The sequence below is a fragment of the Hipposideros armiger genome, unplaced genomic scaffold (genome assembly GCF_001890085.2).
Source record: "Hipposideros armiger isolate ML-2016 unplaced genomic scaffold, ASM189008v1 scaffold_75, whole genome shotgun sequence".
Taxonomy (NCBI): domain Eukaryota; kingdom Metazoa; phylum Chordata; class Mammalia; order Chiroptera; family Hipposideridae; genus Hipposideros; species Hipposideros armiger.
Window position 1 is genome coordinate 474,356 of NW_017731425.1, and position 18,012 is coordinate 492,367.

An 18,012-nucleotide genomic window follows, 5' to 3' on the forward strand; every position below is an offset into this window, starting at 1 on the left:
CGCTCACGGCGGCTGCTAGCCGCTCACGCTGGCTGCTGGCTACATACGGTAGCCCATGGCAACCCACTGCAGCAGGGGCTGCAGCCTACACCGTCGCCGGCGACTCACAGCAGCCCAGCTCTAGGTTGAGCTGTTGTTTATCATCTTAGCTATAGAGGGCAGTATCACTGGCTCTCATATGTGGGATCCGAACCGGGGCCCTCTGGCATCCCAAGTCAGCTCTTAACCAAGGTGCCACTTGGCCGGCCCGCTTTATTCCTATTTTTAAAATGAGGAAACTGTGCAGAGAATCTAAGTAAGTTGCTCTAGGTCAACAACTAGTTTGTGGCAGAGCTGGAATCAAATCAGGATCTTCATATTTGAACTGGGGTCCATTTGGTTCCCAAACTTGTGCTCTTTCTACCACATTGGCAGGCAAAGGTGGCATGGTGTGCTCAGGACTGGCCAGAGTGGATGTCTTTGAAGGACACAGAAAGGAGAGGGGGGAGATAAGAAGTGAAGAGTGGCTGGGGCCAGGACCCTACCTTGTTTGGATCTTGTTTGAAGCACTGTCCTGTGAGGATTGATACAGGTCAGACAGGATTGGCTCTCCTTGGGTGCCTACTGCAGGGATAGGTGGGTGGGGTCCAGGAAAGCCCTCTCTGCCCAATAGTCCCCCATCCTGAAAAAGCTGTCCTTGAATGAATGAAGGGGCATCAGCTTCTCTACTCTTTTTCTTGACCTCAGGGACTGTCTCAAGTGAGGGAAGGTGTGGTGGCCTTGAGGAAAGACTGCTAGGAAGCCAGGTAGCAGGGGGAAATGGACAAATTCCCCCTGTTCAAATTGTTAATACTCTCAAATAATACTAATACTTTCAAAGAGAACAGTTGCTTCATCGTTTCTAGCACTTGGACTCCGACTTAAGATGATTGGATTCTGCTACATCTCAGTGACTTCCAGTCACTTGCTTTGGTTCATCATTCTACAAGCATTTGTTTAGCACCTCCCATGCCCCAGATCCCACTGTAGTAGGCTCTAGGGATTTATTATTTTTTTTGGTGGGGGGAGGGCAGGGAGGTAACAGTGTGTTATTTCCAGGACCCATCAGCTCCAAGTCAAGTAGTTGTTTCAATCTAGTTGTGGAGGGCGCAGCTCACTGGCCCATGTGGGAATCAAACTGGCAACCTTGTTGTTCAGAGCACATGCTCTAACCAACTGAGCCACCTGGCCACCCCAGCTCTAGGGATTTAATGGTGAGCAAACAGAGGAATGGATGCTGCCTTCTGGGGGGGAGCGAGGCAGTGCAAGTGGTGATTTTAAAAGTGCAATACATAGAAAATTAGAAACTGTGATGAGTGTTAGGAAGAAAAAATACAGGGAGCTGGTAAGCCTGTAACAAGCTGGCAACTCGTTGTTTTTATTATTGATTGATTGATAGATTGATTAGCTGAGCCATCCTGCCACCTGTTGGTGGCTCAGCAGCAGCTCAGCCCGGCAATTGAACTGGCCACCCTGTTGCTCAGGGCTTGCACTCTTGAGCATGCTCTTAACCAACTGAGCCACTCCGCCGGTCTGGCAAGTCACTGTTTTTAGAGAGTGTTGAGTATAATGTCAAAACCCAGAAATTTGTTCATAGAATTAGATAGCTATAGTTGGATTATTCAAATGGGTTTAAAATTAGGTTTTGGATCTCTCTTACAACTATTGTAACAATTGATACCATTTTAATATAAGTAACCTCAACTTTGTCATCAAAAAGTCTATTGATTTCAAATTGTACATACAGAGTAGGCTAGAATATTCAGACCTAAAGAGAGCTGAGTTTGGTGTTAAATCAATGTGTTGCCTAGAGCCTCGTCCCTTGAGTTTCTCACATATGGAGACCTAGGAGATCTGGGCATTCATTCAATAAATATTTTTTTGCTGTTATGGGACTTACATTATAGTGGAAAATAATAAGCGAATAGCCTGTGTGATGTCATGACATGTAGTAATGAGGCCTCTGAAGAACAATAAAGTGAAAGAAGGAATAGAGTGATGGACGTACCGTTAGAACATAGTGTCACTGATGGCAGGCAGGCAGGTCAGTTTCCAAGTAGGTGGCTTCTCCAACACCTATGAGCTGGAGTGTGCCCACCCAGATCCAGCCATAAATGTGGAAACCAGTTTGGCCATAGTGAAGTCTTGTGAAATGGGACCTTTTCTGAGACTCTCATCTTGTAGCACTGCTATTTACCAAATTTCTTGTATAATCCTAAAAATCATTTTGAAGCCACTGTTTCTGGCCAATAAGAAGGGGGTGTCCAGGTTCTGTAAAGTGAGACTGGAGAGAACCTCAGCCAGCCTCCACAGCTGGACACTCCAAGGCCTCACGGCACATGGGATGGCTGCCTCCGCCCTAGAACCGGTCACCTCTTTCCAAGCAGTTAGGCCCTCATGGCCATCCACCTCCAAATTTCCTTCTACATGTACAGCTATTCTAGAACTTAGTGCATTGTCCTGTAGGTAGTAGCTGATGTCTATCTACCTTAAGGGGTGGTGAACTCAAGACAACTTGGGGCCACAACTGGGATTCCCTGAGTCTAACCGTGGGCCTGATATGAAGGAGGCATTCAATAATGCTTGTTGAAGGCTAATCTCCTTTTTTGTGTGAGCTTTTGCAGGACACTTAAGATGATTTTCTTTGGGGCTGGCCGAGTGGCTCAGTTGGTTAAGAACATGAGCTCTGAGCAACAGGGTTGCCGGTTCAATTTCCACATGGGCCAGTGAGCTGCGCCCGAGCTGAGCCGCCGCTGAGCTGCCAACAGGTGGCAGAATAACTCAGCTGGTGAGAGCACGTGCTCCTAACAACAAGGTTGCTGGTTCAACTCCCACATGGGATGGTGGACTATGCCCACCGCAACTAAGATTGAACACGGCACCTTGAGCTGAGCAGCTGCAAGCTGCCAACGGGTGGCCGGATAGTAACTGGACTTGGAGCTGAGCTTGCTGCGCCCTCCACAACTAAGATTGAAGGACAACAACTTGGCTGTTCCCCTTCCCAACTCCCCAATAAAAATCTAAAAAAAAAAAAAAAGAATTCTCTTTTTTTAAAAAAGATGCTCTTCTTTATTTTTAGTACCAGACTACCCTCTTGTCACCTTTTCCATATCCTGTTTGAACCCCAAATCTAACTCATGATTGATGTCCCTCCCATTTTAAAAATTGAGGTGACATTCATGTAACAAAATTAACCATTTTTGAGGAAAGAATAAAAACACTTATTTCCTTTTTTTGTTTTTATTGTGTTTATTGTGGTAAAATATCTATTGGGTTATCGGAAAAGTCATGACGTATTTTTTCTATGTTTTTCGTTGCAAAAATGCGTCATGACTTTTCTTACAACCCAATACATATCACATGAAATTTACCATTTTAACCATTGTTAGTATATAATTCAGTGACATTGAATACATTCACAATGCTGTGCAACTATCAGTATTTCCAAAATTTTTAATCATTCCAAACAAAAACTCTAAATATTAAATAAAACTTCCTTTCTATCCTCCCTCTCTCCCAGTCCCTAGTAACCACTGTTCTACTTTCTGTCTCTATAAATTTGCTTATTCTAGGTGCTTCATACAAATGGAATTACACAATATGTGTCCTTTATGTCTGGCTTATTTCACTGAGCATAACATCTTCAAGGATTATTGATGTTGTAGCATGTGTCAGAATTTCCTTCCTTTTTAAGGAGGAATAACATTCCATTGTAACTGTAGATAACATACATTTGTTTATCCATTTATCTGTTGATATTATTGATAAACATTGGGCTGTTTCCACCTTTTGGCTGTTGTGACTAGTGCTTCAATGAAGACTGATGTACAGATATCTGCTTTCAATTACTTCGGGTATATGCCTAGGAGTGTAATTGTTGGACCATAAGATAAATTCAGTTTAGCTTTTTTTTTTTTAAGGAAAGAAAAACTTTATTGGGGAACAGTGTGTTTTTCCAGGACCCATCAGCTCCAAGTCAAGTAGTTGTTTCAGTCTAGTTGTAGAGGGTGCAGCTCCTTGGCCCATGTGGGAATCGAACCGATATCCTTGGTGTTATGAGCCTGTGCTCTAACCAACTGAGCTAACCAGCCAACCCGTTTAGCTTTTTGAGGAACTGCCAAACTGGTTTCCACAGCGGCCACCCCTACATTCCTACCGACACTATAGAGCAGTGGTTCTCAACCTGTGGGTCGAGAAATGATCCTTTCACAGGGGTCACCTAAGACCATCGGAAAACAAAAAGATATTTACATTACAATTCATAACAGTAGCAAAATTACAGTTATAGAGTAGCAATGAAAATAATTTTATGGTTGGGGGTCACCATAACATGAGGAACTGTATTAAGGGGTCGCGGCATTAGGAAGGTTGAGAACCGCTGCTATAGAGGGTTCCAATTTCTCCACATCCTCTCTAACATTTATTATTTTGTTTTGTTTTGTTTTGTAATTATAGCCATCCTAATGGGTGTGACGTGGTGTTCAAATTTTTGCCTTTATTTATTTATTTATTTATTTATTTATTTATTTATTTATTAGCTGAGCCATCCTGCCACTTGTTGGCAGCTCAGAGGCAGCTCAGCTTGGGCTGGGAATCGAACCACTGTTACTCAGAGCTCGCACTCTTGAGCAAGCTCTTAACCAACTGAGCCACTCAGCTGGCCCTTTTTGCCCATTTTTAAATTGGGTTGTTTGGTTTTTTTGTTGTTAAAATTAACCATTTTAAAGTGAACAATTCAGGGGCAGATAGTACATTCACAATGTACAACTTCATTTCTTTCTCGTTAAGAAGATTTTCATCACCCTAAAAGAAAACTCTATTGTGCCCATGAAGCAGTTACTGATGTTGCCCCATTTTAACAAATGGACAAACAGGCTTTGAGACATTAAGCAACTGTTCAAGATCACACTGGGTTATAGTCTGAATTGTGCCACCCCCTCCCACCCGCCCCAAAGCTTATATGTTGAAGTCCTAATCCCCAGAACCTTTAGAATCTGACTGTATCTTGAGATAGGGTTTTAAAAGAGGTGATTAACTTAAAATGAGATAGTTCAGGTGGGCTCTAATCTGACTAATATCCTTATAAGAAGAGGAAATTTGGACACACACAGAGATACCAGGGATGTACACACACAGAGGAAAGACCATGTGAGGACACAGTGAGAAGGCGACCATCTGTAAATCAAAGAAAGGGGCCTCAGAAGAAACCAATCCTTTTGATAACCTGATCTTCAACTTCTGGCCTCCGGAACTGTGAGAAAATTAATTTATGTTGTTTAAGCCACCCAGTCTGTGGTATTTTGTTATGGCAGCCCTAGTAGACTAATACATACCACGTATAAGAGGCCCAGCTAAGGTAAGGCTCAGACACTTCCAAAGCCCAAACTTCTCTCATTGCATCAGGGGTGATGGCATACCCTCCCCATCACCACCCAGGACCAACTTGACCAATAGGCACAGTAGGAAAAATGCTAGAGATCATAATATTCTTAGCGTCACACAGCACTGTTTTAATTTATTTCAAATAAGAAGAAATTAATATAATTATAATAATGAACCAGGCCTGGATTCTATTGTCTTTATATCAAGACTATTGTAAAATAACAATTTTTAATATTTTTTTAATGGACAAAGTGGTCCATTAATGTAAACATGCATAGGGACCACAAAAGCCATAATACAGCTCAGCCACCACCATCCACAGTTTGCAAAACTGCTTTGAAAATTCAAAGTTGAATCTTGGGGGAATTGAATGCTGGTTCTTAAATCCTAGGCTAATTCTGCCCCCTAGTGGCAGTAGGGAAATTTCAGAAGTAGTTAATGCCCAGTGGCTTTGGATAATTCACACCTACCAGGGTGCTTTGAAATTGTACCACATCATTCTATCCTCACAATTCCATGAGGTAAGCGATATCCAATGGCCAGATAAGCCACCAAGGATCAGAGTGGTTAAGTCATTTAACCTGGGTTACATAACTAGTTAGTGGAGAGTTGGTTGCAAGCCCTGCCCAGGACTACAGGGAATTCTGTTTATCTGGATTTTCCATTGTTGATATGGGAGCCTCCGGCAGATGCGAATTACATTAATGGTCCAGGGTTTCCAGTTGGGAAACAAAGCAAAACCTCTGGAGAATTTTACATAGTCAGCATCTTTTATGCAGAGACTGTGCTTAGGAAACTGTGATAGGGATTGTTTGTAAATGTAACTAGTTATCAGAGTCTTCTAAGAGTCTATATTTTCAAAGTAGAGAAGAGAATTGACTTTGATTACCTCATTCACAGCTGCTTTAGAATCACATGCCAAACAATCTATAGTAATAAGTATTCAAGTATTAAGGGTGCATGGGGAAAATGAATAGTTTTGTCACACACATGCAAAAAAATGTTGACAGTTTTCTTCCCACTCTGCTCACATACCACCAGCCTCTCTGAAAGAAAGGCACTGGGTGCTTTGACCCTCTTGGACACAAGAGTGGACACTCTTCCCTACTGAAGGAGGGACAGCAAGGGCAAGTGTTGATGGGCAGGGAGCATGTGTTAAAGTTTGGGACTATCTTTTACTAAAACCACTCAGTTATCCATTTCTTTCTTTCTTTTCCTGTAAGCTTTGAAAAACAGGCTCTCTCCAACCCACTCACATTACAGTAGAAACGATACTTTCAGGGGTTATCAATGGCAACTGGAAGGACCAGAATTTGTTTACTGTTGTCCAAGAGTCCTCCAGGTGCTACCTTTGGGGTAATGTTTTCACTTCTTGGGCTGCATCATGCAAACTGAACATACTTGTTTCAGGTAAATAAGCTACCTCCATTTAGCAGTTGCTCCTTTGCTCCTGTTGCATGAAGACAGCTTTTCCTGGGCTAATAAAGGTGACCATCCATGATCTTGTAGTGAACTTGCCCCACTGACCACATTTATCTGCCTACAGATCACGCACCACGTTTTGGTCTGCAACACAGCTTTGGAAGAACTTGAATAACATCTCTGAGAGGCCAGGGGCTGGAGGTGATGCCTCATGAACCTGCCTGCCCTCCTTACTGTCTTCTTTTCATATTTGTGACTTATTATGGATGTTAGCTTCTAACGCCACATCTTCCTTTGTATCCCTGTTTCTCTCCCTTCCTCTTCTCTTTGTCCTGCCCCTCTCCCTTATCCCCTTTAAAAAAGACACAATCTGGAGCTTATTTGTTATTTGAAAATTTTATGGAACACAGTCCCAAATCAGTCACATATTGCCTTAAAATCATACAACTTCATAACTGGAAGGAGACCTTAAAAGATTTTGTATGTAAAGATTTTATATGTAAAGATTTTATACACACACATACACATATATGTATACTTAAAACTTAAGAGGGTTAGAGTGTGTGTGTGTGTGTGTGTGTGTGTGTGTACCCATTCTTAAAATGTAAGAGATTGTCTATTGGTATCTTTTAATTTTTGTTGTTGTTCGCTCTTGAAACATGTTGTAATGATTACCCTCCTCTGCAAAATTGTGCTAGGATTTCTATAGGAAGTTTCTGGCCCCCAACCTATAGATATGAGCATCAGATATGAGATATCTGCTGGAAGCCATGATCTCTGCTTCTCTGGATTGGCTAGGTACTTACTTGCCCCCCTGCAGCTCCTGAACTCATTAGCAAGCCTTCCCTGTCTTTTCCACAAGGATTTCCAGCTCTCCAGCAATCCTTCTGTATCTTTCCCCGCATATCCCAGCACTATGTGGTGAAGTAAGAAATTCCTCTATCCTCAAAGTTCTTTCTGCTGGTTTAATAATTAAATCTACATGATACTGACTAGATTAACAAGAGAAAATGACCGAATTTAATTACATACATACATATGTGAACCCTATATACACCAGAGAGTTAGAATCAGAAATGAGAAAATGAGGTAGATGTGGCATTCTGACCTAAGAATGAGGTAAAACATCTTGGGGCTTCAGTGGGGAAGGAAGATCATTCACAGGATGCTAAGAAGAGCAAATGTGGGGAGGCTGGATGGCTCAGTTGGTTGACAGCGCGAGCTCTGAGCAACAGGGTTGCCAGTTTGATTCCCACATGGGCCAGTGAGCTGCACCCACCCACAACTAGATTGAAAATTGCGACTGGACTTGGAGCTGAGCTGTGCCCTCCACAACTAAGATTAAAGGACAACAACTTGACTTGGAGCTGATGGGTCCTGGAAAAAAACACATTGTTCCCCAATAAAGTTTAAAAAAAAAAAGAGCAGATATTCAGTAATTAGTAGTTTGCCCTGCCATATAGACAGTCCATAAAACGTTATTTTGGGTGGTAACTCTTATTAAGGGCAAAGCCCCTAATTTAAATTATTTAAGGGAAAGATAAAAATGTCTTATGAGCCTGCAGGGTCTTGGTTGCCTTCAGTTCAAAATAATTCATATGCCAAAGTGGCACATCTTGGGGTGACTCATTTCGAACCCCTACAACAACTAACCTGATCCGAATTCCTTTAAATTCTAGTCTTAGTAATAACTGAAGGTCAAAGAGCAGAAATAATCCCATGGAGATACTCTTCTCTCTTGATGGACTGCCCTCTCCGACACATTTTTCTTGAGGCTGTGGCCAGCCCCCACCTCTGATGCTGTTGTCACTTTGAATGACAGGGCAGAGGCCTCCAGTCACTCTCTCTATGTGACCATGCAGGGTGCTCTAGACCAGGGGTTAGCAAACTTTATTGTAAAGGGCCAGATAATAAATATTTCAGGCTTTGCAAGCAATACAGTCTTTGTTGCAGCTATTTAACTCTGCAGTTGTAGCAGGAAGGCAGCCATAGGTGATATATAAACAAATGGGTATACTGTGTTCCAATAAAACTTTATTTACAAAAACAGACGGGGACTTCTAATAGTTTGTCAACCCTGCTTTGGAGGAGAACCATCTTTACTTGGAATCAGGAAACTACTCCCACCAGGATTTTAATTTTTTTTAAAGGTTTTTATTGGGGAATTGGGGAATGGGAGCAGCGCTGGGGAATTGGGGGGAGGGGAACAGACAAGTTGCTGTCCTTTTGCTCTTCAGTCTAGTTGTGGAGGACGTTCCTTCACTGGCCCAAGTTGGCACCATCATTGCGCTCTTCCCAGGCGAGGCAGATCAGTCGCTGGCTTCTGGACGGCCGCTCACGGAGGCTGCTGGTCGCTCATGCTGGCTGCTGGCTACACATGGTAGCCCATGGCAACCCACTGCCACAGGGGCTGCAGCCTACGCCGTCGCTGGCAACTCACGGAAGCCCAGCTCCAGGTTGTTGTTCAGCATCTTAGCTGTAGAGGGCAGTGTCACTGGCCCTCATATGTGGGATCCGAACCAGGGCCCTCTGGCGTCCCAAGCCAGCTCTTAACCAACGTGCCACTCGGCTGGGCCCCCTCCCACCAGGATTTTAGTGATGGACTCACCAACCCAGTGTATTTCTATATGGGATGACTTCAGGGAAAAATGAGATTAAACAAAATCTGTCAACACATGAAATCCATCTGCTGTTTCCTTACCCTGACCAGAGGAGACCATTATCAACACAGGAGTAGCTGGAAGCTTCTAGTCCAGTGCACATCAAAGGCAGCTGGGAAGTAGCCAGAGGAGTCTGGAGCAGAGGGTTTTGTCTTGGCATAGAATTAATCCCTGGTCGTTCGCAGAATGTAAAAAAATTTATGAGAGTCTACAAGAGTAAACAAGATTTATTGACAGTAACACAGAGGGAGAAAGAGTTCTGTTTGGAATTGGCAGAAGTTTTGCCAGGGCAGACTGAGAGGGAGAGCTGTGAAACAGTGGGGTAAGAGAGAGATACCGGCAGAAGTTTGCCAGGGCAGAGTCTGATAGGGGACAGTTGCATCGATGAGAAGGAGTGCTGGGGTTTTAAATTTCTCCATGCAGGATATAGGGTGCTTGTCAGCTTACAGGGGGGCTGCTGTTACAATTGCCTTCTCATGGGAACTGTCCTGTTCCCATCTACGATGGATGTCAGCTTCCAGGGGGTTACTGTTGTGATTGGGAATGGTTCCGTTCTCTCCTATGATGGATGTAAGATGCTTGTCAGCTTGCAGGTGCAGTGCTGGCCAGGGGAGTCAGAGACAAGCAGTTACTGTTTAAGCTTATTTCTGTTAGCCCACAAGCTTGCTCCTGTTAACTCTTTGCCTGTCCCATCCTGCCAGCTCACAAGCCCGCTCCTATTAACTCTTTACTTGTCTCATCAGGTTTCACTTGATCATAGCAAATTCCCTCAAACCCATTTCAAGCAGCTTCAGTGTTTCCTCCTTTTTTTTTTTTTTTTTTTAAGCTGAGCCATCCTGCCACCTGTTGGCAGCTCAGTTCGGGCTGGGAATCGAACCGGCAACCCAGTTGCTCAGAGCTCACACTCTTGAGCGAGCTCTTAACCAACTGAGCCACTCAGGCGATCCTTCCTCCTCCTTTTAATACCACTAGGACCTGGTGTGACAATACATGAGTTGGAAGGAAAAAAGACTTCATGTCCCTCACCTGTACATCAAGCCTGGGATTTAGAAGGGTCATTTTGGAAATGGTCTCTGGAAAACAAAAACAGAAAACTGTTGTTGTTTTTTTCCTTCAAAGCTTTTTTGGCTGCAGGCTGAGTCAGAGAAAAACTGGAGAAGTTTAAATGAAGCAAACTTTTTCAGCAAAGCTTACCTCAGTAGTTTTTGTCTGTTTTGGGTTATCCCAGATTTTTCATTTCATTGATATATAATTTACCCACTGGAGAATGGACAGAGCTTATATGTATTGTTTGATGAGTTCTGATAAATATATAACCCATGTCACTACCACCTAGATATTTCCACTGCCCCATAAAGTTCCCTTATGCACCTTCCCCTTTCAGTGATAGTGCTGGAACAATTGGGTAAATTTATAGAAAAATGAACCTAACTTTATATACATAAATTAATTTTTAAAAAAATTTTTAAAAAGATTTTTTTTATTGGGGAATTGGGGGGAGGTGAACAGCATTGGGGAATCGGGGAAGGGGAACAGACAGGTAGACAAATTGCTGTTTTTGTTCTTCAGTCTAGCTGTGGAGGACATCGCTTCAATGGCCCATGTTGGTATGATCACTGTGCTCTTCCTGGGTAAGGCAATCGGTCGCCAGTCATTGGTCGGCTGCTCACAGTGGCTGCCGGCCACTCACGCTGGCTGCCAGCCACTCACGTAGCTCGCAGCAGCTCACTGCAGCCCCGCTGCAGCCTTTGCCATTGCCGGCGACTCACAGCAGCCCAGCTCCAGGTCGAGCTGTTGTTCATCATCTTAGCTGCAGAGGGTGAACGTCACTGACCCGCAATGTGGGATCTGAACTGCAGCCCTGCTGCTCAGAGCTGGCGCTCCCAAGCGAGCTCTTAACCAGCTGAGCCACTCGGCCGGCCCTACTAAAATTAGAGAGAAGCCATACACCAAAATATAAAAGATAAAACGACAAACTTCTAGAAAAAATATGGGAGAATATCTTAACAGCTTTGAGTAAGCAGATTTCTTAGGATGAAAAAAACTATAAAAGAAAAAAGTCAATAACTTAAACTTCATTAAAATTAAAAACTTCTGCTTATCAAGGGCCGGCTGAGTGGCTCAGTTGGTTAAGAGCTCACTCAAGAGTGTGAGCTCTGAGCAACAGCAGTTCGATGCCTGACCTGAGCTGAGCTGCCACTGAGCTGCCAACAGGCAGCAGGATGGCTCAGCTAAAAAAAAAACAATAAAAAAATTCTGCTTATCAAGAGACTCCATTAAGACTATGAAGAGACCAGCCACAGACTGGAAGAAATACTTGCAATACATATATCTGATAAAGGACTTATATTCAGAGTGCATAAATAACCCTGACAACACAATAATAAAAATTTAAACAACTTAAGTGGGAAAAAAACTTGAGTAGACATTTCACAAATGAAGTTATATGAATGGTCAATAAGCACATAAAAAAGTGCTCAACATCACTAACCTTCTGGATAATATAATTGAAACCATAATGAGATATCACATCATATCCATAGATTGGTTAAAATTAACATTGGTGAAAATGTGAAGCAATCAGAACTCATGCATGGCTGTTAGGAATGTAAAATGATACAACCATTTTGGAAAACTCTTTGGCAAGTTCTTATCAAATTAAACATCTACCTACCCTACATCCAATAATTCCAGTCCCATGAGAAATGAAAACTTCTATTTAAAAAAATACTTGTACAGGGCCGGCCGAGTGGCGCGTTGGTTAAGAGCTGGCTTTGGACGCCAGCTCTGAGCAGCAGGACCCAGGTTCGGATCCCACATGAAGGCCAATGACACTGCCCTCTACAGCTAAGATGGTGAACAGCATCTCGACCTGAAGCTGGGCTCCTGTGATTCACCAGCGATGGTGTAGGCTACAGCCCCTGCTGCAGTGGGTTGCCATAGCTACCGTGTGTGGCCGGCAGCCAGCGTGAGCCGCCAGCAGCCGATGTGAGCTGCCAAGAGCCACTGTGAGCGGCCATCCAGAGGCCGGCAACCGATCTGCCTCACCCAGGAAGAGTGCAATGATAATACCAACATGGGCCAGTGAAGCAACATCCTCTACAACTAGACTGAAGAACAAACGGACAGCAACTTGTCTGTTCCCCTTCCCCGATTCCCCAACGCTATTGCCCTCCCCCAATTCCCCAATAAAATCTTAAAAAACAAACTTGTACAAGTAAGTTTACAGCGGCTTTGTTCCTAATAACCCCAAACCAGAAAGAACTCAAATGTCTATCAATAGGACAAACTGTGCTATGTTTATATAAGGACTATTACTCAGCAGTAAAAACTATTGAACTACCAATATGTGAACTACCAATGTTTTAAATCTCAAACACATTATTCTGAGCAAAAGAGCCCAACACGAAAGAGTGCACACTGCATGATTTAATTTTTATATGAAGTACAAAACAGGCTACACTAATATAGTGCTAGAAATCAGAACAGTAATTGCCTATAGATAGCAGAAATTGTATGGAAGAGATTGAGGGAACATTCTTCTGGGATAGTGGTAAGGTTACATATGTTGACTGGGATAATGGTTGCATAGCTGTATATATACTTGCCAACTCTCATTGAATTATACTTAAGACTTATGTATTTCTGTGTATGTAAATTTTACCTAAATAAAAAAAGGCAAACAGGCATGTTTTAATCTCTATGGTAATCATTAAAAGACTAGTACAGAAATTATATCTAATCAGTTAACAAATGGGAAAGAGTGGAATAATTAAGAAAGAAACTTGACATATCCAAAAGTAGGTGAGGAAAGAGAGAAAAGATAATATAGAGCAATTTGGTCAAATCTATTGGTAACAATGATGGACTAAAAGTTCCAATTCAAGAATAAATATTGTCAGGCTAAATTTAAAAACAAGACCCAATAATATACTGTTTACAAAAGACATGCTGTAACTATAAGGACACATAGAATTTGAAGACATAATAATGGAAAAAGACATAAAAACACTAAATAACAACACACACACACAAAACCATGGCATAGCTGTACTAACATCAGATGAGGCTAGAGTTTAAGGCAAATAGAATTATTAGAGACAAGTACGTACATTCATAATGGTAAAAAGAGCAAATCCAGAAGGAAGATATAATAATCTAGAATTTGCATAAACATTAAAATATGTTCAATAAAAACTGTCAGAAGTAAAAGGAAAAATAAACAAGTATATATTATAGTTGGAAATACGAACATAACTCTCTCAACTGGTAACGCTGCTCCCAGGCTAGGGTATAGCACAGCGCGAGCGGTCACCTCCCTGACCTACCCAACCTGGCTTTAGAGGCGCCTGGAGCGCCAGGCTGACGGGGCGGGGAGCTCCTGGGGGAGGAGCTCAGTCAACTCCACCTTCAGGCCGCCGCGTTTCTCATTGGCCCCGTGACTCGAGGCTTGTGACATCACATACGTGCGCTCCTCATGTGAAAGGGGGCGTGGCCCACCGAGAAGGAGGAGACAAGATGGCGGCGTCCGTGGGGCATCGGTACCTGAGGCTGCTGCACGGGGTCGCGCCTTGGCGGAACAGGTATGGTGCCTGGGGAGACTGCCTCGGAGTGGGGGGCGGCCTAGGCCAAAGCGAGGTCGGGAGAAAGGAATCGTTTCTCTTTCGTGGGCCCTGAGGAGAGCTCAGGTGGAGACGGAGCCACCCACCTTCACCTCGAGCTTGGGAGCAGGTGCGACTGCAGTCACGTAGGGAGGCCTGGGTTTGGTTAGGATCTGGGCTAAGCGCTTTTCGTTTTGCCTTTTCCAACTAAGTGGAAGTGCACAAGGGACAAGAAAAAGAAACGAAAAGATGGAATAAGTTGCGTGCCCGCCTCTGGAGTCGAGGCAGGACTGGACTCCTCTTCTAGGGATTCGTGTTCCTGGAAGGGCGGTGTGATTTGTGAAGAGCATTGGACTGGGAGTCAGGCGGCTTTCACTTTGGATTGTTCTTTGAGCGAGGGGATTGGGTTCGGTGATCTCAAAATAGTGTATTCTGGAATTTGGGTCTTGGTTACCCTGGTGACTCCCAACTCGTAGGTTCTTAGAGCTGGAAGAAACCTGAGGGGTCATCTAAATCGAGCTCTTTTTGGAGTTGGCCAAATTGAGACCCTGAGAGAGGGAGGTACTTGCTCATTTTCACCCAGCCAGTTACTAGCAGAGCCAGAACCCGGACCGGAGTACGTCTTTCTCCCTCTCTCATGCAAGGACTTTCCACTCAGGCTGCCCACCATGTGGGCGTTTACTATTATTCCAAATAGTTTGGTAGCATTTAGACTCTCGGAAAATGGATTAAAACTTTGGTAGGTGTGACTCAGAGTCAGCTGCTTGGTGTCATTTCAAAGAGGGAATGTTTGAGAGACTCACAGTACTTTTGTGTTTCCAGCCGGGTTCCTTTTATTAGCGTTGAGCAAAGCTTACACTGTGACCTGAGGTGACCTATCATTGTAATTTTGGGAAATAAAAGGACACTGGATTTGGACTGAGAGGGAACAAAAACTGTCATTGGCTTTGTCATGAAAGCTTAACTCTCCAACTATTAACTATTCAGAGATCGTGTAGCTCTTTCAGGAGGGGACTCTGCAATGCGGTGGTAACTGTTAGGATTTGGACAGGTGGGTTTCTGGTTTCCGTGTCATTACCAGGTGTGCTGCTCTAGTCAGCCATGAATTCTTCTAAGTTGTGTAATGAGTTGGAAAGACTAAAACATGACACTCCTAAAATATTTTTAAAAAATTATGATGAGGAGAATGTATTCACTGTCATTAAAATAAGGGGAACAAAGTCATACTTTAGTACCAATGTAGGCAGGTAAGACTGGATTTAGGTGCAGTGGTTGGGAGGGATGAGAATTTGTGTAGAATGAGAACTCTTAATTTTCAAAGGTAGTACATATCAAGATAAAAAGAAACTATATTGATATATGCAGAAAACAAAAAGATAACATTTTCTTCAGTTTTAAGTGAAGCAGCATTTATGAGACATAGATGCAAGTCTCATATTGTGGGGAAGTTTTTCAGAACTGGGTGATTTGTGACACGTGGTAGAACAAAGAGAAAGCAACATCTTGGGCTGTGTTTCCCCAACTTGTTTGACAAAAGGATGGAGTGGATATTTATTAGAAATAGAGATTCCCAGATAAATTCCCACCCTGCTGCCAAGTTCAGATTCAGTAGGTGTAGGCTATAAGTGCCCCCAGGTGATACTTAGATTCAAGCAAGTATGGATATAGTACCTAGGGAGTGGTTGCTTTTGCAAGACTTTTGTTAAGAAATATTTATGACATTCCTACCACTGCAAACCACAGTGCCAGGAACTATGGGGGTGGGGTGGAGTGGGAGGAAGAGGAATTAAAAGGTATATTTGAAACAGGCCTGAATTTGAAGAACTTTAGTAGAAGAGAGGAAACACACTACTGATGTTAAGAATATTTTATAACTATGACAATATAGGCACAGACCAGTCAGCATGGGCCCTGGTCATAGACAATTAATATGGCCATCCTAGTGTGTGCCAGATGAATATGAAATCAATATTAGTTTAAATAACAGTAATAATAATAAGTAGGTACCAGGCCCTGGCTTTAGGGTTTTATATGATTGTTTCACTCCTAATGAGGTGTAGCCCCTGTTTTCAGAGGTGGAGAAACAGGTTTAGGATTAGTTAAATTTGCTGATGTCACACCGCTAATAAGTGGCAGAACTGAGATTTGAGCCATGTGATCAGACTTGAGTGCTTAATCATGGGCATGTAATTACCTGCTTGTAGGATGTCCACATGAGGTCACCACGTGGAAGAGACATCTAAATTTATCTATTCATCTCCCTGCGGCTTAATCTCATTGTTGAGATTATACTTCGGTGAGAAGACAGTACACAGTTAAGTGAATATATATTTCAGGTGAGAAGAAACATGAAGGAAGTTAATCTTGGGCATATGGTGGTCAGGAAAACCCAGTGAGGAAACATTTGTGCAGAGATCTTAATGATCAGGGATTAAACCACATAAAAGGGTGTGTTGCTGTTTGCTCTGCTGGACACATAGTCCAGCAGAGCAAATAGCAAATGCAAAAGTGTGGCACAGGTGTGGAGTGACAAGAGGAGTGAGGAGGAGAAGGAAAGCAGCAGGAGAATGGGGAGTTTAGCAAGGACCATTATGTAGGGTCTGGTCTCTCTGTTTTTGTTTTTAAAGATTTTATTGGGGAATTGGGGGAGGGGGAACAGTGTTGGGTAATTGGGGAAGGGGACCAGCCAAGTTGTTGTTCTTCAGTCTTCGTTGTGGAGGGCGCCAGTCGCCATCTGGCTTCCTGTCAGCAGCTCGTGGCCTCTAAACTCAAGGTGCTGTGTTCAATCTTAGTTGTGGGTGGGCATAGCCACCATCCCATGCAGGAGTTGAACCAGCAGCCTTGTTAAGAGTGCACGCCCTATCCATTGAGTCATCCGAGTGGCAGCTCAGCTCAAGTTTCCCAGTTTAGTCATAGTTGCGGGTGGGCATAGCCCATCATCGAACAGGCAATCTTGTTGTTACACCAGCTGAGCCATTCTGCCACCTGTTGGCAGCTCAGCGGCAGCTCAGCTTGGGCACAGCATCACTGGCCCATGTGGGAATCGAACCACCGGCCCTGTTGCTCGGAGCTCGCGCTCTTAAGTCAACTCTTAACCAACTGAGCCACTCAGCCGGCCCTGGTCTTTCTGTTTTGAAGAAATCACTCTGGCTGTTTTGTAGTGAAGAAGGTATAGAGGGCCAATAGTGGAAGCAGGGAGAACAGGCTATTGCAGTCATGGGTGAGAGTGATCAGGTGCCTTGGGCTAGGGTTAGAGTATAGGCACACTTCATTTTATTGTACTTTGCTTTATTGTGCTTCACACATGTTGCGTTTTTTACAAATTGAAGGCAAGTCCCTCCACCAGCAAAAAGATTACAACTTGCTTTATAGTAATACTTTTTGGTGGTGGTCTGGAACTGAACCCACAATATCTCCAAGGTATGCCTGTGATGGTGGCGATGAGAAATAGGCAGATAAGGATGCACTTGGAAGGTACAGTCTTCATGCCTTGCCAGTGGCTTGAACGTAGGAAATGAGAAAGAAAGGACTTAAGAATTAGTCCCAGGGGGGCCGGCCGAGTGGCACGTTGGTTAAGAGCTGGCTTGGGACGCCAGCTCTGAGCAGCAGGGCCCCCGTTCGGATCCCACATGAGGGCCAATGACACTGCCCTCTACAGCTAAGATGGTGAGCAGCAGCTCGACCTGGAGCTGGGCTGCCATGAGTCGCTGGCGACGACGTAGGCTACAGCCCCTGCTGCGGTGGGCTGCCATAAGCGACCGTGTGTAGCTGGCAGCCAGCGTGAGCTGCCAAGAACCTCTGTGAGCGGCTGTCCAGGGGCCGGCGACTGATCTGCCTCATTCCGGAAGAGCGCAATGATAATACCAACATGGGCCAGTGAAGCGACGTCCTCCACAACTAGACTGAAGAACAAAAGGACAGCAACTTGT

The 18,012-nt window shown here is 43.8% G+C and overlaps 1 protein-coding gene and 1 long non-coding RNA gene across 3 annotated transcripts in view; one reads left to right on the plus strand and one right to left on the minus strand.

The window, feature by feature from the left end:
* Window positions 1-9,719: 9,719 nt before the first annotated feature.
* Window positions 9,720-13,804, minus strand: LOC109383044 (uncharacterized). 2 transcript variants are annotated; one of them, XR_002124041.1, is made up of 3 exons: window positions 13,736-13,804; window positions 10,509-10,555; window positions 9,720-10,083 (listed from the first exon to the last, which is right to left on the minus strand). It is a non-coding gene; the product is annotated as an uncharacterized LOC109383044 (long non-coding RNA). The 2 variants fall into 2 exon arrangements; XR_002124042.1 differs by having other exon boundaries at window positions 13,595-13,798.
* A 69-nt stretch (window positions 13,805-13,873) lies between these two features.
* Window positions 13,874-18,012, plus strand: part of PISD (phosphatidylserine decarboxylase) — a 59,829-nt gene continuing 55,690 nt past the window's right edge. The window contains exon 1 of the mRNA XM_019643082.1: window positions 13,874-14,065. Within this exon, the coding sequence (XP_019498627.1) occupies window positions 14,001-14,065 (65 nt within the window). The 5' untranslated portion in view covers window positions 13,874-14,000. The remainder of the gene's footprint in view (window positions 14,066-18,012) is intronic.